This window comes from Ciconia boyciana, chromosome 3, assembly GCF_034638445.1.
Source record: "Ciconia boyciana chromosome 3, ASM3463844v1, whole genome shotgun sequence".
NCBI lineage: Eukaryota > Metazoa > Chordata > Aves > Ciconiiformes > Ciconiidae > Ciconia > Ciconia boyciana.
In genome coordinates, this window is record NC_132936.1 from 92,143,058 (window position 1) to 92,164,900 (window position 21,843).

The window sequence follows — 21,843 nt, forward strand, 5'->3', positions numbered from 1 at the left end:
CACGGAGAGCCTGTCGTTCTCCCCCTCACCTCAGCATCCCCAGCGCCCGGGGACAACAGGGAGGAAAAGGCAGCCCAGCTGCACCAGTCTAAACACCTTTTGGGGAAATTTTCCTCTCAATATTGAGACAGAGCGGTGGAAGGAGCGGGCAGTACACCAGACAAAAACCCTGCTGGTCTAGAGGATCTGTTCAGAGCAGGTCAGTGTCATTTATTTGAGCAAGCTGAGCCGGGAGAGGTTTGTATCAGAATTGGCTATTCCCATGCTATACAGTTATGTCTTCAGTTGTATCTAGGGTTCCTCAATATTGCCTAGGGAAAGAATGGCATGTATATTGCAGGATGCTCCAGAACTGCTTTTATCCTCTGATATTATTGGTATATTTTCCGTGACGGATCACCTTTTGTTGGCAAGGACAGTTCTACAAGAGTAGACTATTTTCACAATCTCCCTTCTCACAGCCTGAGCTCTGGTAAGAGCAAAACAGTTATCATGCAGAAACAGGCTTCTAATCCTCTCATGACAACAAATGGGATTTCATGTAATCATGTTTTCTGTGCTAAGAATAACAGAACACCTTCCACTTATTTGGACTACACTACTCATGATAACTGAAGCGGAGATGTGGTGTGAGATACCCTTGTTCCCAGTAAGAAAGCAAGATCTAAGACAAATTTTGACTTCACAAAGCAAGTGTGATTTGCAGTCATCTGCAGAACAGCATGAAACACTACTCCATGCTTCTTTTATGCTTTGTACTCTGTGAAAAACTTCCAAGCTGCAGTTTGAAAATTTAATTCTACTGTATATCTTATTTTTAATTATACTTCTTCACTCTACAGAGAAAAATCATAAATTGTGAAGCTGTTATCTTTTGTGGTTCAGGAAATGTAAATAATTCAAGGAAAAAAAAAAGTGCCACCAGAAATTAAACTCAGACTTCACAATAATTACCCTAATGAAAAATGAGATTCCTAAATGAACCTTTGTCTCATTGTAACAAAACTCCTTTTCCTTCCCTTCATTCATGTACATAGCTGCTGGGACACGGTGTCGTGCTGCAACTTGTTCCAAGACATAACTATGTTCATCTTTCTGTTTCTGGCAGAAGCGGGGAAGAGCTGTACCTACACTCCAGAACAATGTGCCCTGGAGGGAAGCTTTCTGGGCAACCCTTCCAGGTGGCACAGGAACAAAAGGGAAGTGTTTTCCACCAGCTTTCCCTGGATGAGCATTCTTTCTCTCAGGTGCCTAACATCCTGCCAAGCCTGCATCTTCCTAGTATGTGACAAGCACTTGTGCCACCGTGCCCTGAGAGCAGATCAGCCAACGGGCTTTGGTAAGAAACACCACAGGAAATGTGTAATAAAATTAAACAAGGATGAATTCCCATACAGGAGGGGAGAAAAAAAAATCTGCTTTAGATAAATATTTAACTTAAGAAGGTTCCCCAGAGAATTACAAGGCAGATCCTCCCGTGACATTATACTTGAACTGAAACCTTGTACGAAAAAAGCCTACTCCTGCTGGCATTAGGACTAAGATACTCAGCATCTGTGCACACGGATCTACAGCACAGTGACAAAATTGTCCTCTGCATTTCAAGGATAAGGTACTAATTTCCTTGAAGTCATCATCAGAGCCAGAATTCAAAGCATTTGGCTGATAATGTATTCACTATGCAACGCTGTTTCAAATATCTTCATGTCTTACTGAAAGCCAGGAAGATTCCTTTCCTATCTTCACAAGCTATCTCTTACCCTAAGACAATACTTTTCTGCTTGAGTAAACAGCTCTAGCCTGTTCCCAGAGTTAAGCGCATACAGTAGTTTTCATTGGGCATAAAACCATAAAACTGTACCGCAGAACAGAAACCTTTAGGGAAGTTCTTGGAATAAATAGGTGCTCCATCAATTGTCTGAATGGCTGAAATTGTGAAAGCAGAACAGATACACAAGGACTGGATACTAAAGATACCTTTTGCTCTCCAGAGAACAGGTGCTTTCTTCTAGGGTTTATGAAAAGTCAGTTAATGAAGTTACTGGACCTCTTTAGCTCTCTTTATAGCCCTCAAACCATATCCCGATTAGACCGTAGCGTTTCCCTAGCAAAGATCAAGTTAGCAGGGCTTCCTGCATCCTTACGTTCGTATACAGTCAAGGTCTTCATGTAATTAAGAACAAGTTCCTCCCTGAGGATGTCATCCCTCTCTTGTCTTCAAATATTTCCCTGAAATACACACAACTTCATCTGGCAAAAGAATTCTAGTCAGTCATTTCACTGAACTCAAGTCATATGTATTTATTTTTGTTTTTCTAAATAAGCACCTTCCTGCCTTTTGGGGAAATCCAGTGAGGTTTGATCATATGCTAATATAAGCAGTAGTTCTTCAGGCTCAACAGCAAAGAAGATTCTGTATATATGGAGGAATACATATATGGAAAATTGGGGCAGTTGAGAAGTGAGAAGGAGAACACAGCAGAGGAGGAGAAATGTTAAAATAACAGGCCAGAGAAAATAGAAAGAAATGTTTCATCACGTGGAGGAGAATGAAAATGAGGAAAAAGAATGCGAGCAGCTGCTAGTGCTAATTTGCCCCATCCCCAGGTACAATAGCTCCCCAGGGTACCATAGGGACCACAGGTTATAACGGATGAAGACACACACACGTCCCTGCAGAGGGCAATTCGTCCCATCTGCCCTTTTATCTCCACTGACTAGAGAGCATAGACAGCCTGGTTATTCTGAACACCCACCATTTAGGTTACTGACGTGCCGTGTCCCTCCCGTACTATTCACCATATGTGAGACACAGATATTTAGGTCTGCCCTGCTTAGAAACAGGCCTGTTAACCTACAGAACATCTTCAGTGGTGCAGTCAGATTAGAAAAAACAATACGCTTACCCTGGTGGGACGCGTTTCCCTAGGGACTGAGGAAATAAGCCACACTGATTTAACCAGGCCATGTTGCAGAATCTAACTCCATTTAACTACCTGATGTCACAGAATCACAGGCTGGTTGAGATGGGAAGGGACCTCTGGAGGTCGTCTGGTCCAAGCCCCTGCTCAAGCAGGGCCACCTGGAGCTGGTCTAGTCATTCTACCCTCACAATAACAATAACTACCCACCACACTATAGGCTTTTTCCTTTAGATTTTTTACAGTAAACACATAGCAAATAATGTTCATCACTGGTTCACTTTTCTTTCCTCTTGAAGTTAAACCTATGTGGGCATTACCCTGGGAAACCCACTGCTGTCCCCGGGAAGTGCTTTTCCTCAGCACGCCCACTGGATGAGAAAAGCCTTCCCGTCTTCACCTTCCCTTAGGAAGCATCCCCAGAGGCAGGAAGAGGGAAAGGCCATACAAGACAGCCATTACTCCCCATCTCTTGCTGTTTTAAGCTGGATTTTATGCAATTTTATGTGCATTTTCTCCCTACTTCAGCACATAATGGAGAGGATCTATCTGCCCAGAATGATCTGTCTCAGGCTTTCCTGCTGCTGAACCGAGCCAGTAAGTCATTCATGTCTTCCCCAGATGTTTCTGTTTTCTGAACTAGCAGGAACCGCGTGTACTGCCGGCTCTCCCTGAAGACCTGGGCCAGCACAAGCAAAGAGGGGGGGCATTCTCCACTTGACTTCAGGAACGAGGCGTTTGCTCGCCTGCAGGAGCAGGGTTGGTCCAGGATGCTTCACAAGCAAGGCTCTAACAAAGAACCACTCCTGAACCACCGGGACCAGTGTACACAGGTGTGACCCATTGGTGAAAAGCCCCACATCTTTCAAAGGTTTTAATCCTTTTAAAGTTCTAAATAGCACCACAGCACCTTTGAGACCTGAAGTAACAATTAAACACTACATGCAGCAACCTCACCTATAGCAGTAAGTGAAGTAGCCATGCAATTTAAGACATGGGTAATTAACAGCACCCTGTTTGCTCACTGATTTTTAGCACAGAAGTCTGTGTTTATTTTAATGGTGATAAATCAAAGAATCTAAGCTTTCCCCCCAGTATTTAAAAAGAAATTCCTTACAAAGTACTGTCATCTGTTCTCATATGTTTCCAAATATCAAGACAAAGATGGTAAATGCATGGCATGTCTTCAGTCAAACTTTGTAGTGAGGATTTAAGAGAGGAAAAGCTGTAGAGCAACGTGTTTGCAAACACCTCAGTCCCTATCTGACCATTAAATTTTACTGCATATTTTTTAATTTACCGCATACTGAAAATTACATTTTAAAGATAGGAAACAAATTAAAATTTATGTCAATCCAAATCTGAACAGGGGAATTCAGGCCACTGAACAGCACTTCAAAAACAGCTAGAAATTAGAACTCTACCTTTTTCTTTCCAGTGCTTGGTTTGTGGGTTTTTTTTCCTTGCTCTTGCATCCTTGCTCAGTTATTGGTCAAAATCATTTGCAGAAGGCTTCCTTTCCCAGAGTCCAGAAACATTTTGTTGACTTATCGAAAAGAGGTATCAAAACTGTACTTCAGATTTTGTAGAGGCTTTTTTCTATCCAATACAGAAAAACATTTGTTTACGGATGTCCACCAAAACAAGTTTTATTAAACTGTGCCACGGAAATTGTCTCCAAATTTATTAGGAGGTACAACATGTTGTCAGCTTAAATGCATGTGGTTTATTGCCTTTTTAGTTTTGACTGCTAAATAGCAGTACTATTAGAAAAGACAGACTTCAGTGAAATAGGACTCTTGGGGAAATAGGTTTCAGTAGTAGCGTAGGCTTACATACTAAAGATTAAAAAAAGGCCCAGTGTTCTTGTAGAATATTTCTTCATTTGTCTAGCTCTGGCCAGGCTAGATATTTTTATAATGCTTCTTTCAAGGGACTGGCCCTCAACCTGTGCTCAGTAATTAGCTTGCACTCCTGCAGAGGTCCGATGAATTTCCCTATTGAAACTTTAACTCCCAAGTCAGTTTGGGTCCATTCTTCACAAAGGCATTCCGACATGATTAAATAACAAATTAGAGAGAATCACCACATCCCTATGCTGGCCTAAAAAATTAGACCACCCTCATTATAAGTCTGCACTTGCAGTTGTCAAGTTTTGACATACAACCCCAGGATCCTTTTATACACACTACCAGAAAGTTTCTCTGCCAGTAGCCTGCAAGGCACAACAAAGCCACTTATTTTGTCCAAGAACAAACTAAAACATGGGGTTAAAGTTTATAATTAACTACAGCTCCATTCAAAGTCCAGTGATCTTGATGAATATCAGTAAATTTCAAAGACTGTCAGGTTACTTTCCTCCCCCAGACAAGCAAAGGGGCTTCCAGGAGACAAAAAGAGCTTGATGTCTGCCTCCATGCCCCCGAGAATTATTATTATTTTTAATGAAACACATTGAGGGTCCATATTGCTGTCAGCTGTCTACAACTTGGTTTATTTTTAGGTTGTAATATAGTTAATAAAAAACATGTACAACCCTCATCCTGCTTTAGAAGCACATCTTGGAAATTGGACAGCTCTGCTAAAGTCATCATAGAACAAGATTTTAAGATGCACCTAAAGAGCCATAAACCAAACTGTTCTTAATACACCATAAAAGCATTGTTTATCCATGTGCATGCATTGAAACATCTGATGTTGCACTTTCCCATTTATAGGGAAAGCCCATGCTGTTCAGGGAGACCACACACTATGTCACATTTAGCACCTGTTAGGAAAGTTTCAGCATGATTTTAATTACTTCCAAGCTCAGTAAATCCCCTTCTGCCTCCTTCTGGAAGGGCTTACACCAATTAAAATGGTGTATCATGTAAACTGTTTAAGCCCCTAGAAAGCTTCAATTTGCATCCTAGTTAGCAAATTCCTCTCCTTTTCACTCTCCAGCTACAGGCTTGGTCATGACAGAATATAAAATGTAGTTTCACAGGTAGCATGGTACCTCGAATTTAATAAAAAACCCCTGTATTGCTATCAACACCTATGATGAATTGCTTGCGCTATCTAGAGCTATCCTGCGCTGACAGAGAAACCAAGCGAGAGTAGACGGGCCACTTGGCTGCAGTGACACCAGACTCTAGGCTCTTTCAGCATTTGTATCTAAAGAGTAAATGTCTAGAAAAGCTGGGAACACGAACTTGGTATCTACATCTATGTCTATAGCTGTTTGGAAAAAGACACACAGATCTTAGCAAGCAGCCTACTGCTGCAATGGAACTGAACAGTGCTCTCACAGAACAAGTCACACAGATACTTTAATTCTACAGAAGCAGGTCACTTGAAGTTTCCTTAGTTCTGAATGTTTGCAAATAAGCCTAAGTTTTCTGGGAGTAGAGAAAGGGTATTTGTTAGCAAGGAGGTTCAGCTGGTCCTTATATTAACTGAAGATGGATTATATTAGCAGGACAAAACTTCAGAATTATGTTCAAGCACAACAAATATCAGATGCTTCCAATATTTTTCTGCTCCAACTCAGGGTGGAGTTCTCAAGTTTTCAATACCATATCCCCTAGAAGCCATTTAGGCACCTAATTCCCATGTAACTCAAAAATCTGGACACAGTTACTTATATTACCAAGTTACTTATTCTCCAGCACTTGTTAAGAAAAAAAAAAAACAAAAAACAAAACAAACAAGACCTAACAACCTGCCCATAATCTTTCTGTGAACGTTTTCATGTAAAGAGATACAAGTACTGTAGTTAAGTTTCATATTTTTGCAGGAGGAAGAGGAAAGAATTTGGACATAGCCCTGGCAATAATTATTCAACAATAAGGAGTTATCCTAGAAAAACATTACATTGCCAAACATCTTCCACACAGATGCATGTTTGCATTGTTCCTCCCTTGCATTTCAGGAAACAGTAAATAATGCTGTGGCCAATGCCCAACCACAAGGTGATTTTAGACCTTGTTTGGGACCAACCCACAGTCACCAACAGTTAAATACAAGCCCTTAAATTAAAAACTACTGGTAACATCGGACGAAAAGCAAACACATAAAACAAATCAGGGTGGCACTCGTACACCTAAGCCAGGGGCAACGGTGACGCTTAGGGGCAGACAAGTCTCTTCATTTCCTAATGGTGGATATATCAGTTTCTCCAGTAAATGGGCTCATTGCCAGGGTTAGATTATGGACTGAGAAAACATCACAGGATGCAGACATACATGCTACCTTAGGCATTTTAGCAGGGAAAGCTGCAGACCCCTGGGAAAACGCACCTTGCTGCTACACTGTGAGATGTCTTAATTTTCCCTGTTCATTGCAGGAGCTGGGGTCACAAGCAGGCTCACGAATTTCACTCCCCAACCTAGAAACAGAAGAGCTAAGAGTAACTGTGTTGGTTTTGGCTGGGATAGAGTTAATTTTTTTCATAGTAGCTAGTATGGGGCTATGGTTTGGATTTGTGCTGGAAACAGTGTGGATAACACAGGGATGTTTTCGTTACTGCTGAGCAGTGCTTACACAGAGTCAAGGCCTTTTCTGCTTCTCACCCCACCCCACCAGCGAGTAGGCTGGGGGCGCACAAGAAGTTGGGAGGGGACACAGCTGGGACAGCTGACCCCTCCCATACCAGATGATGTCATGCTCAGCATGTAAGGCTGGGAGAAGAAGGAAGGAAGGGGGGGACATTTGGAGGGATGGCGTTTGTCTTCCCGAATAACAGTTACACATGATACAGCCCTGCTTTCCTGGAGATGGCTGAACACCTGCCTGCCCATGGGAAGGAGTGAAGGAATTCCTTGTTTTGCTTTGCTTGCGTGCACGGCTTTTGCTTTCCCTATTAAACTGTCTTTATCTCAACCCATGGGTTTTCTCACTTTTACTCTTCTGATTCTCTCCCCTCTCCCACCACGGGGGAGTGAGCAAGCGGCTGCGTGGTCCTTAGTTGCCGGCTGGGGTTAAACCACGACAGTAACACCACCATATCAACACGGTCAAGCCCCTTGCCAAAGCTCTTGCAGGGGATTCCTGTTACCATGAAACCTGTATGCACAATTCGAGCCACAGCCCCCACAGCAAGCCCTCCCCTTCCCTACAGAAAGAGCCGGGTGTTAAGGAGGAGATTCTAGGAAAGTGCTTTGCTAGCCAACTTTCAGCTCCAGGAAAGTGTTCACGTCCTGGGGCAATCTTTTCATCAAAATTGGGTCTGAATGCCAAAAACGAAGGAAATGAAAAATGAGTAAATAGCAAATTAAAATCCCATAGCACTTAATTGTGGAATCAACAAAACGTGGTGTTCTTGGAACAAATGCTGTGCCCCAGGCACCTCAGCAACTGCTGCCCGGCACCGCTGAGACTCTCAGTGTCCCTCTGTCCCAGTCGAACAGCAGCTGGGAACCACCAAGACTCAAAGCAGAAATCACAGCACACGTCAGGGTTTCTCATTTCTTTCTTTTTTAATGCTTGCACTGCTGTGTCCAACATGACTAACGAGAACACCAACAACTGAAACAACAGATGGAGCTTCCACAAAGCAGCACATTGTCAGAGAGGGAACCGCATGGCTGGCAACTCAGTGGCAGCCCAGCATCACTGTTTCCCACACACATGTACTCACAGGGTTATCTGCTTATTAGGATAGACCTACAGGTTGCCGTGTGGTCTCTGTTTATGGGAAGAATAGTGATGATGCATTTATATATATATTTAAATTTAATTGATGGACATGCCTCTTTGCATATTAATACCAGGGAAATGCTAAAGCTACCTTCATGAGAAAAAAAAATTGGATTAATTAATAAGAAAAATATAGTTCAAAGTTCACGTATTCTATCTGGTTTTAATATGGTTTTTGTAAGTTCTTTACTGAATTGTCATGCTGATAACATTGCGGTGGAAACATTGTTTTCCTTCCTATGCCACAAAAGCTATTGACTCCCCCCATCACATACGTTTACAGTCAGTTTAGAAACCGTGGCTTTTGTAACGTACAAACAGCGTTCTCTGAACACTTCCACTGGTTAGCTTTATCCCAGGGCATTAATCTGTTGTCACTTCGCATCCTTTCAGGTGGCAACAGAAACCCAGAAGATAATTACAGTTAATTTTACGGCACCCTACGTGCTATCACACCTGAGGACACTCCACTTGAAATCATCAGGAAAATCCCTACTGAACTCCATGGCACCTGGATGCCTCTCCAGATCAGCATTAGAGACTGGGTTGAGGGCTTATGTTGTTTTTTGGTTTTAAACCTAGAAGAACATGAAGGATGAGGAATGCAGAACAATTTGCAAGTGGCAAGCGTCAACTATGGGAGAAATGTTTTAAAAGGCTTATGTAATATTTCTCAAAATAAAAGAGATCGGGTAAATACTGTGTCTAAAAAGATTGCTTCAAATGCTTATGGCACACAAACATTGGCGTAAAGGGCTTTGCATAAAGCAATCCTCAGAAGGGTGTTCTTTCACACCAGAAGTTTTCTAAACTATTCTGCAAAATCTAACAGATAATTCCTCTGTGCTGAAAGACCACACATCTCTCTAAGGCTGCTGTGATGCCTGCAATACGAAGAATTACTCAACCTGTCTCTGAATATGAGATATATCCTTAAGAAATCTGTCAATAACAACTGGAAATCTATTATGTCACTGGAAAAAAGAAAATGTGGACTTGGGCAATTGGGCTGCTTTGTACCCAAGTCTCCACATCAGCTGTATTTTATCATAATTATATTGAGTGAAATACTACTGGAAAGTTTCACAGGTCTCCAGCGCAGGAAATATTTTTTTTTTTAGCCTTTAGAAGACTCTGAAAAAAAGAGATCTCCATGTAGTTGCAAAAGCTTATGCTAGAGATGAGAAGGGACCCCGTCTGACAAAATAGGTAAGTAATTAGAAGTAGTTTGGTAAGACGATGATTGAGTAACTCAGTAAATGCAGCATTACCTCCCCTCAGTTGTACATACTGTATGCATTAAGCATTAAATGTATTGGAGACTGTACCTAGTAATGAAGATACCAATGCAGAAAGCAAATGTTGAACTGAGGATCCAAACTTGTCCGTTTCTGACTGCCATGTGTCAGAAGAATCGGAATAAAAATCGAAGCCAACTCCAGAGAGAAGGAGTCACACAAGATCAACACTGAAAAACTGAGCTTGCCAAAACCCTTGGAAACTGAAGTCCTGGAGATGTACACAGCTCTGCTGAGGACTTAACTTTTATGGGCACCTTCCCTTCTGGCCATGGGGCCCCAATTGTCTCAGGTCAAACTTACTGACAGGCCTGCGGTTCCTGCTGAATGCCCCGCCTGTCTGCTTGGCAGAAAAAGCACTTCACAGCCCCTGCAATCCTGGCTCTAAAGCTCACCAGTTTAACGTTACATTTTGACTTCTCCTCACTTGGAGTATGACTCAAAATACCACTTGTTTTGGCAAGAAAACTGGAAAAGATTCCGTGCAATATGGGTAAGCGGACCAGCTATTAGCATTTCAGCAGGAGCTGTTCAGGGATGTGCTTCAATCTCTTAATACTTAATATCCAAGATTGCTTCAATCTTGCCTGAAATTTATCTCCCCTTCCCATGCTCACAGGAGTTATTTTACTTTTCAATGAATGAGTACTGAGTGCAGGAAACCAAAGAAAGTGAAACATACCACAGATGGGTAGCAAGCAACCCTCCTTGAGCATTTCTCTGCAAACCATAATCCTTACTTACAAAAAAGTACCCTCAAAAGACAAAACCCCACTCCAGACACATAAAGCTCTCCCCACTCATCTCTCCCCTTCACCCACAGATGGCCAAGAAGCAGATATGATGGTTTGGGGATACCAATTACAACCATTTCTCTTAGAGCAGGGTTGGTGGACTATGACTTGTTTCCTACTGACTCAGTAAGCCCATTAGAGTTCACAAGCTCACAGGCCGAGAAGCCAAGGCAATGAAAGCTAATATATTTATTTACAGCATCTTTTACCTTTTTCTTTACCACCTGCCTGCCCCAAATTGAACATGTAAGGGGCTTCCAATAGGAACTGACAGCTCTATATCAAGATGAGCCTGCAGTCTTGAGTAGGGTTATCACCTGGCATTTCCTCTCCAGCATACGAGGTATCTAGCAATACCTTGTATTCAACAGATATTTTTCCTGTCTCCCCTCAGAGGGAGGCCCAATTAAGTGCTGAACTGTGGCAATTCTTTTTCATGAAGCAGTTTTGACTCTGCTCTTAGAAGTTAGGATATAAAAGGATGTGCAGGCAGAGGCTTTCTCAAGTTTTCACTTCACACATGGTTAGAAATTTCAAAAGGTTCACAAAGTAATCAAGTTGCTTATTGTAGCTACAAAATGCAGCAAGTCATATCTATTTTAATTCCTCTATTAAACTTGCGGATCTATATATCCACACAAATATTTTTATATGTATATACACACACAAACACAGAAACTGTGTCCCCATACAATTTGTGTATTTGTGTAATTACAACTGTAATTACAATTTGACATTCAAAATAAGACAGGATCCATAGCATTCCTACCTGAGTAAATCCAGTGCAACACAGAAATCAGGGTGTTGCAGTGCAGGTGAACCCAATCAGCCTGTTTGCCTTTACCTGATACCATTGAAGATACACTAAACATTTGCTTCTGTTCTGCTGCTCACTGTTTGGTATAAGAAAAACTTCATTCGAGTTCCTTCTCTAGTCTAAATTTAAGGATTAAACAACCCCCCAACAGTTTAAGAAAAACACAAGACCCCTTAGCTTTCATTGAAGGCTGCCAATCGACGAAGCAGTCCTCAGCTGCTGGGAATCGGCGCCCACCCCCCTTGCAGAGCACTGCTGATGGAGCCGCGCTCATCCGCGGCAGCTGCCGACTGCCTCACACCCGCCACGCGGCTTTCGTGAAGGCCCATCAGCGAGGATTTTAACGAAGTGCTGTAAGAGTTATGGAGGAAACTGAATAAAATGCTGGCAGTTAAAACATATCTCACAAAACCAAGCTACAGCAATGTTGTCACACTAGTGTCCGAGCTTAATTTTGGCGCTCGTTTGCTTAACAGTAACAAGCTCTTCCCACAGGAAAATGGCAGTTTATAGGTAATGCATTTGAAATGTCTTTTCTACCTTGTATTTTTCCATATAAATTTAAGTTAGTGAACATGAACAAAAACATTTTTTGAAGTAAGGAAAGAAGAAAAGAACCATTTTCATTTCACTGTCACCTGCCACATGCACCAGTGCCCCAGAGGAGGACGCAGTGGTGACGGAGGAAGGCTCTGGAGCATCACCCCCCCAGGTCTCGGTGCAGGCCCCGAGGGGAGTCAAAGCCCTGCACAGAGGAGAGTCTTGCATGCAGGTAGTTACAGGCTCAAGACTTAGCATGCCTCCTCGTCAGGAGTTACCAAATCCTGTCTACCTTCGGTTAGCTTTCCAGGGACAGCTTCCAGATTTTCTCTTTTAACGAAACACTGGCAGGTGCCACGAGCAGACATGCAGTCCTGTGAAACACCCGCCATTACAGCACCCATCGCGTGTCACACACGCTCCCTGATACAGATGCAGCAGTGTGAAGCTGGATACGCCGCAGAGCACGTACTCACCCTCTCCTTCGCTTCCAGGCCAGCAGCAGCCAGAGGCTCAACCTGTCTTCCAGCAAACTCCTGCAGCAACACGGCTCCCGAGTGCCTAGCACACGTCCCCCAGAAATGGGAAGCAGCCAGATGTGTGAACCCCACACCTTTCACGAGCTCTCTGGGAAGCTTTCACCTGACCATGTGCACCAAATTGCCAATTCTCCGCTGCCAGAGCCCACCTGAACCCCAGCTCCAGGCACCCTGGGCCGCTCTCTCCGCTGCTCGGCCAGGTGTGCCCGCCTCCCCCCCGGCCTCGCTAGGCTGCTGGCCCCGCAGCTGTGGGGAGACCTGCTCCAGCCCCCCGCTGCTCCCCAGCCGGCCGCCGCTCACCAGCTGGGGTGGCCGCTCACAGCTGCACTTGCAAACACCCTCCCGCGGCTGGAAGTGCAGCTGTGCATCTACCAACGTATCTGCACGGGCTTTCCGCGCGTCCCAAACCAGCCTGGAAACACAGCATAAATGCTTCCCAAGGTTTCGTCTTCACTGACAGCTCTTCAGGTGCTGATGGAAAGAGTAAAAAGGGCCTAAAAGGTGAAGCCTCTTTTACTGCTTACTGCTGTGTGTGTTCTCCAACCAGTTAACACTAGGCTGAACCTTGGCTTGCCTCTACCAGTTTCTGAAAAACCATAGGTCAGCATTCCCATTTTGCAGTGCCACCCTGGCAATGGGGGAGTTGCTGCCAGCTTCGGTGGCGAGCAGATGGTCCACTCAAACGCTGCAGTGGCCCCCACTGCAGAGAACTGTGCCTCGCTGCCTGACATGTTTTTCTTCAAACCATCCGCAGAGGTGAAAGAAGCACTATCAGCCCCATTTTTTCAGATGGGGAAATAAGTTGGGGATGGAAATAAATATTATAATATAAAGGCTGGAGAAAAATTCTGTGGTGTGCAATAGGCTAGACTGGTCATAAAACTCCCCCTCTAGAATATAAACGAATGCCCTTTACAGAAATCATGTCTTGTGGTCAACTAATTAGAAGTATTGCTCAAATGACCATACAGGTCCAGGTCCAGTTGTTTGGTTGTTTGGTTGGTCTTTTTTTTCCCCTACTCTATTGTTCTGAGTTTCTCCCATGACAGCTGAAAGGACCTGCCTTCTCATTTCTTGAATCAACATGTTTGGTCATGTAGGAATGGCTGTAAAAGGGGCTGAAAGCAGCGTGCTGCTGGAACAAGCCGAACCAAGTATCAGGATGCACAGAAGCAAATGTCACATAAGGTCAAGCAGGTACTTTTAAAAATCTCATCCTGGCACAAAGCCTGGGTCTCACTGATATCCAGAGGCTGTTTTGCCATGTTCTCAATGGCACCAAAATGTCACAGGTAGGTTTTATAGGGACAAATCGAGTGAAGCTACTCTTTAGTAAGACGAACACTTCTAAAACAAAGACAACGTCAAATGACCGTAGGGTCACACACTCAATTATGGTCTTTTGTGCCAGCATGCACTAGTAATTCTTGCTCAGGGATTCATGATGAATGCACCAGGAACACTGTTTTGTTTGAAACTGCCAATACCCATACACTGGTGGTATCAAATACAACACACAGTGTATCAAATACAACAAGCAGTGCTTTTGTATGAACCCCTTGCTGCACTTAAAAGCATTCTGCTCTTTTATTTTGAAAAATGTAAATTTTATTACTGCTTTAAGATTTCATATATGATTTTATAGTGCAGTATATAAGCTGGCCTAGCACTCTGAAAACCAGCAATCCTTAACCCAGAGCCACAGTCAGGAGCTTTACAAATTACTTTTCATTTCTTCATAAATTATCCTCTTCCAAGATTAGGAAAACACAAGTAAATCGCTGAATCCACTTGGCTGATTTGCCACATTTTTCTGAACAACAAACAAGAACATTTCTCTCACCTGGGGGCTGAAATTTCATCAGCCATGTTGATTACCTTCATCCATTAATTAGAAACCTGAACTTAAGTTTGGTAGGTTAAAAAGTACATCCACATTCATGCCCATATCCTTAAGACATGTTTAGGTTATAATATTCCCAGTCAGTATTGTGTGGCAGTTTTTTTAGCTCATACAGGTAGGCAATTCAAACCAGCTCGTAATTAATCTTAATAAACAAGACATATGAAGAGTGTATAGATGGTGTTCACACGCGCGTAACTTGGGTACATAGCCAAGTAGCTTACCCCACAGTCACATCATGGGTCAGTAGCACTACCAAGCAGAGTTCAGATTGTTCAGATTCAAGTTCACATTGGACATTGCTCCCACAGATACTTCTAGAATGACTGGTTGTTCATTTTAATGAAATCGAGTAAAATATTTCCTCAAAAAAAAAATTATTAATGTTTCACATTCCTAGTTCTAGTGCTTCATTTACCAGCGTCACACACGCATGGGTTACACAAACATAGATGTGGCCAGAAAAGCTTACTTCTTTTTGTATTGTCAAGACAGTTTGATTTGTTTCTTCTCCAAGGAACTTGGGAGAGTCTGTAAGAAGGAAAACTGCTGGAAAATAAGAATATAACCTTACATACAGAAGGAAAAAAAAAGCAAGCAATAATGTTGGCCCTTCACTCAGAGTTATTCCTTGAGTTTGCACTGGATGAATGCTGCAATACAATTTTAATTGTCACACTACAGCAGGATTTTCTGATTTGGAGTAGGTGTAATGCATCCGTCATAACTATTGTACCCACTGAAAGAAAACACCACAGGACCACCCTCCAGGGTGTCCAGAAAAATTCCAGAAAACCCATGGACCTTGCTGGAATCCACAGTACCTCCCTACAGTTCTAGGAACTTCAGGTGGAAGGTGTTCAGGTAGTGATGGCTGAAGATAAGTAGATCCAGATAAGCTCATATGTTTGGGTTGAACATGGCTGGATCTCTGGTAGCCACTTCTTCATTGTTTTGTTGTTGTTGTTGTTTTGTTTGTTTTTTTAGTTCAGGCTTTTACTACTATAATAACGGGCTTGCAGGCACGGATTTAGGGTTTTTTTATTCAACTGGATGCAGGAATTGTTACTTTCCTTTATAAATTGTCAGCTACTCACCACTGTTGGACAGCTTCCCAATTAATTCCAGAAGTCAGTGTATTGATATTACTACATAAAAATGAGTAAATCACCCTAAGACTCTGCAAAAAGAAAGACAGCAATTAAACAAAGTAGTATGAGAGTGTATCACTGGAACTGTTTCCACAATGTGCCAGTGGCCAATTGCTAGAAAAAATATGTAACTTAGTTTGTGATTACCTGCTGTTGCAGGGGGACAATCCCAAAGGGATCAGGATCCAGTGACAGAGCCCTTAGCTTCACCACAAGAAATAAAAATTCTCTCCATTATCCAGAAAGGCAGAACTAGTAATTTTAACTGTAATGAAGCACAAGCACCCTAGTACCAGATCAAGGCCCCCTGAACTCACCTTTTGCAAACATGTAAAGAGACAAATTCCCCTGGAGAATTTATAGTGTATGTACTGGAGCAGAGCCCAAACAAGAGATGCCCCAGCAGAAGAGCTGAGAGAGGTAGTGGGCAACACAGCCAAGGCACCATGGCTTCAGGTAGCCTGCACTCCCATCTGCTCCACATGGCTTAGAGGCCCGCAGGGGTTAATAGGGTTAACTTCTAGCTCCTCCACAGAGACAAAACTACGGAAGTGAATGTCTGCTTGTGGATATTTTAAACAAAAAAGAAAACATATGGCCCTCTGGAACTATGCTCGCTGTTTCTCCAGCTGATATGACACAGAAAACAGATAGCCTAGGCCTAGAACTAAATGCTAAAGCTTTATTCCAAGGAGCAATTAGGGAACAATTTAGGGCACACACTTCAATTTTAAAATTTAGCAAAGCGGAAACACAAAAAAGTTGAGAATGCTCATGTACACTAACTAGTAAAAAATTTAAAAAGCACAAAATATATTAGCTGTATAAAACAGCATTTCCTTACCCATGCGAGGAATATGTCTCCAAACTATGAAAGACAACTTAGAATGAATAATTAAAACCAGCCTTTTCTCTCCCAGATGTTATTTTGTGATTCTACACATAGACTAGTAATGAGCAAAAATTAGAAGAGAAGAATAGGCTTAATTCAGAAGGCTGAAAAGAAAGATCAGTAATTTCATTTATAAAATCAGGAACTTCATTAAAAAATGTAATAACGTTGATTAAAACCACAGGTGTGATAAATAAATAGTCGAGGGCAGCCACGATGCACATCTTTAAATTCAAGTCTTGAAACACGCTGGTAAATGTTTCACAGTACAAATTCATGAGGCAGTCTGGGCCCAAACGCGGAGTCAGTGCGTGCAGGCACCATCCCACCGACTGCAGAAACCCAGCAGGAGCGCCCGTGGCTCGCAGGGGGCTGGAGTTGTGCGGTCCCCAGGGACAGCAAGGCCAGGAGGGATCTTAAGAAGTCACCTAGCCCAGCCTCTGCCAGAAGATGAACTGTGCCTTACACATCACCAACGTTTACAGTCTTCTTTGTTTAACTTCTACTTTAAAACTTGTGTAAATGATTTTATAATGTTCTCAGGAAATGTATTGCAGGGCTTTGCAAAGTTACCATCAGGACTATTTTCTCCTAATGCCTAATCTGAAGGTAGGCAATTACTTCTTGTCCTATGAACAGGGGATTTGGAGAACAAGGGTTTGGTGGGTTTTTTTTACTGTCTTCTCTGTAATGGCGTTTTACAAATGTGACTACTCCTTTAGTCGTTGCTCCTTCAGACTAAACAAACCAAATTCTTTCAATTTTTACACACAAAATGATGTTGCCTAGCACTCTCATCTTTCTTGTCTCTCTCCACTGGACTCTTTCCAATTAGCCCCCAACCTCCTTGAAGTGTGGTGCATAAAACTGGATATAGTATTCCAGCCCACGCCTCATTAGACCCTATTAGGCCTAATAAGAGTAAAAGGTTATTTCATGTGAATTTAATGGGCAATGCTTATTTATTCAGTCTAATATGAGATTTGCTTTTTCACAAAAACATGACATTATTGACCCATGATTAGCTTGCCACTCACTGGAATCTGCATGTCCTTTTCCACAGAATTACCACAACTGGCCAGGTCTCCTCTATCTGTTACTTACTTCAGTTCAATACTTTCTACTTGCCCTTAATGAAGTGAATCCTACTTATGTCACCTAATTTCAGCAATTAATTTAAATAACTTCTTGTTCTAATCTATTCCTCCAAAACACTTTCAGCCTTTATCAGCAATAATTGCTTGTAAATTAAATATCTATTGCATAATCCAATCTATTTTAGAAAGTATATCGATTAGCATAAAATTGATCTAAGGAAAGGCCTCCTTATTACATCCTCCTAGGTGACAGTGAATTGCTAACAACAACCCTAAGTACAAATCACTCTTGTAGATCCATTTAAGCTATGCTTCCTGCAACTGGCTATGAAAACGTCAAAAGCAGTCTTTACCAAAAGCCCCTTACGAAAATCAAGACGCGCCACCTTTGCAGCTTCTCTGCTCACAAGTCAATTATTCTGTCACAGAGGAATTATTTGATAGGATTTCTCTCATATGGTATTTCCCCTTTTCTCTGAAATTGTGTATGAAAAAAAAGAGAACTCTGGAATTGAAAAAGAGGCATAGGAACTATTTTCCCTCAGAACAAACATTAAAAACAAGTAAAATGCATATTTCAATTTGTGAAGATCTTCAGGAAAATTAAAACCATGAAGATAACAGCAAGAAGTTCAGAACAAGTTCTGAACTTTCAGATTTTGTTCAGAGATCTCACAGTAATGCTTGCATGTCTAAAAACTTTTTTTTAAAGAAAATGTTTGAAAAAATGGACAGCCCTACTTTACAAAAAGAAATCTCTGTACTTTATGAGGAGTCATGGAGTCAGGCTAAATTCAAATGTAACTCTACACATTTGTCTTCTTCCAGTCTACTGCATCTACTGCCTTCTGTTGTTAGTAGTTAAAGCTCACTCTTACTATGAGATACTTCAGTCATATGTATACATACTCCTTCACATCTGCCCAATTTTCAGATCTTTGTTGCGGTGACGGTAGTTCCTACTTGCTAATTTCACTGTCCCCCCATCTGTCCAAAATTAAAGCCCCAATCACTAGTTCAATATATTGGTGCCATATGAGTCCTCCTTGTATTAGCCATAACCAGTCCATGTTGTCTTACACATCAAATAGGTCAAGGGAACACACAGTTGTCCTTATCCAGTTGTATTTCCTTTAACAGAAATGCTTACTTCTTCCAGATACACTCCCCGCATCTAGATTAAGACCCTGAATTAAAAGCCAGTGAAAACTGGCCTTTATTTTTCTATGGACTTTGGTGAATTCTGGATTAGTCCGTTGGTGACCAAAATTCTTTCCCTACCTGTTACATGTTATTGAAAACATTGCTGTCCTACACACTCAGACAGAAGTAGTAGGTCTTTAATTGGTCTGGTTTTATGTACAGGTTATGTTATATAGATGATATAAAAGGTTAGTGATGGTCACATGCTGGACTAGGTTCTCTGAAGACACACTGATGCCACCATGCTAGGCAACTGTTCAAAGAGAAAGAGCCAAGATTCACAAACTTGATGGAGGTCCTATAACAAATGCATTAAACACCACAGCTGTAACAGATTAATCTAAAACACTTAATTTCATTGGTCTGATTTTTAATATTGTACTTGATGTTACAAATAAAATATAACTTTAATATTTAATTTATAAAGTTTTCACATTTCCATGTAAAACCAACAGTAGGTTTAAAGCAAAAACAGCTTTGTGGAGGCAAAAGCTTTAACTTGAACAAGATTCTAATTTTATAAGAGTAAAGAAACGTGTAAACATAAACATTCATTATTTTCTTTTGTACGCATCTGTGTAAATTAGTTGATACAAATATAATTTACTATAGAAATATTTTGTTTGTTTGTTTTTGCTACACACAATACTATGTGTGGCATCACATACTAGTTGATTAATCTTTCAAAGAGTGAGATTTATGCATTTTGCATTCTAACCCCCAGTATGTCCATTGCCAGCAGTGGACTTCAGAGACTGAGACTCACAGTGTCAGCAACCTAAAATTAAACTGCAGTACAAGATTTAAAATAATCAAAAATGAATGCATCATTTTCATATCATAATCACCAGATGCTTAAAGGCTATGATCCAAGCCAGCTAAAATCCATGACAGTTTTCCCATTGACTAAGCTGGAATTCACCCGCAGTTCCCAGTCACTATAGATTCTCATTTTAGTTTTGCAATTTTATCACAGCGTGAAGAGTTAAAAAGTGTGTAGTATCACAGCTTCAGTGTGAGAAGTAAAGCCTCTAAGTCTTTCTGGGCCTCTTTATCCTGAAAGAAACAGACAATCATGCATCAACTTAGATAGGATAAATCCCTTCATTGGCCTAATACGTGCCTATCCACATTTCTTTAATAACAACAGACATAACACACAACTGTAACCGCCACAGAATGTACAAGACTGCCTAGTAAGTTAATTTATCAGTGACTGCAAAAATAAAGTTTGAAGTGAAAACAAGAGCCAGATGGCAGCCCTCCCTTTACAGCTCTGTTAAAGCACTTAAAATGTTAGCCACAAACAGCCTTCTCAGCAGACCAGTAAGCCTTTCAGCTTAGGCCATAACTTTTATTGGTGTACTTTGCATAAAGTACTACCTTGCCTTATACTTTACCTAAGCTTGCAACCCGACTGTGTGCAGTTTTTCTAAAGATATTTCTGTGACATTTGCTAATGATTTATTATGCAATTAACAAGAAAACATTGGGAAATGTAATTAATGACATAGGTTAGATTGTGGTTTCAGTGCACACAGCCATACCTACCTGTAATAACCACCATGGACTGACTACACCCTCAGTATCTTCCATACTGGTGTTGGTGGGCTCTGCCTACGCTACTGGGCTCATGCAGAGCAGAGCCAATGGGGAGCAAGAGGCAAGGAATCTGCTATGCTCACAGCCAACACTGTATTATGCCTCCTAGGACAGAAGGGAAAGGCTCCTTTTAGGCTGATGTGTAAGTGCACAGTTTGCACGGGGCTTTAAAAAAACCCAGCCCACAGACTCTTTCACAGGTAACCAGTGACTTACGTTTTGGTTATTCTGTGTATAACCTGTTCAGAACAGGGTGAACATGTAACCACAGTACAAAAAAATCCATTACTCTACTTGTTTTTTAAATGTCTCCTGGATATAATCCACTTGCTTTACTTGCCATTGCAAAACTTCTAGCTTGCAAAATGCACCTTGGTTTAAAATCACATTTCTAAAAAGTCAGCACCTCATACCTGCAGGCTGGTAAGGGTCCAAACACCCAATACATGCACCCACGTGTGCTAAGCAGTGCAAGCCAAAAGCACTTGCACATCACAAATTTTGTGCAAGTATTTCTAATGACAGAGACCAGTATTTCTTTCCCAGATAATGCCACAGGCAATTCTGAAAGAAAATACTGCAGACAGACAGTGAAGCAATCACTGAATTTCAGGATCACTTCATTATCCAATCAACCAAGGAGCTGGAACAAAATACAGGACATTTTAAAATACATTTTACGGGTGAAGAAATTCCTGCTTCTCTTTATTTTGGTTAGTTGTCTATAATGTCATGGAGGAATAGAGAAGAATATTGAGGTGATAGAAACCATATGCCAGATATGTCAAACTATATTATATTATTGGTCTGTATTAAGGCATTAATACATTAGCTGGACACTTCTCTTGGAGTCGCTGCCTTGCTCCCACTGGCAACAATAGGCTAAACTATCTGCCTAATCATTTATCAGAGGCCTTAAAAGGCACACACTGCAAAGCCAGTAAGCTCTTGCCAAAGTACTCTTAACAGAAGGAAATGTCACACTGAATTCAGCACCCCTTAAACTCCACGTCACTACAGGCTGCCTGGAGCACCAGCCATGGCTTTCAAGAAAAACTGGAAAACTCAAAATTTGCATCAATATGTTGATTAATTCAGGGAAAATACACTCTTTTCTTTCACTATATCTGGTCCTACTCTTTTCACACTTTTCTAAGCTGAAAATGACAAAGATGCAGGTTTTCTCATATCTGAATGGTGTTCAGCATTTCATGGGTTGATGGGATTCTTTACTCACTTTGCATGATACAGCATTTTAAAAATGTATCTCCAAGCAACTTTGTATAGTTACCTCTCTCCTTAGAAGCAAAGGATTATATTGGACAATGAGCTTTAACGAGTTGCAAAGGTCCCAAAAATATTAGGCAATCTTTCCTGAATCTTCCTCTGGGCTTAGGAAAAAGAATG

At 41.6% G+C, this 21,843-nt stretch overlaps 1 protein-coding gene across 4 annotated transcripts in view; it reads right to left on the minus strand.

Moving 5' to 3' along the window:
* Positions 1–21,843, minus strand: part of RMDN2 (regulator of microtubule dynamics 2) — a 115,832-nt gene that overhangs the window by 48,540 nt on the left and 45,449 nt on the right. The window contains exons 11-12 of one of the 4 annotated variants that reach the window (XM_072856585.1): positions 21,728–21,827; positions 19,060–19,890 (exon numbers count right to left, since the gene is read on the minus strand). The exons of 1 other annotated variant lie outside the window; for it this stretch is intronic. In XM_072856585.1, the coding sequence (XP_072712686.1) occupies positions 21,750–21,827 (78 nt within the window). In that variant the 3' untranslated portion in view covers positions 19,060–19,890; positions 21,728–21,749. Of the gene's footprint in view, positions 1–19,059; positions 19,891–21,727; positions 21,828–21,843 lie in introns of those variants that run through there. 2 more of the 4 variants (XM_072856584.1, XM_072856587.1) reach the window with 2 other exon arrangements.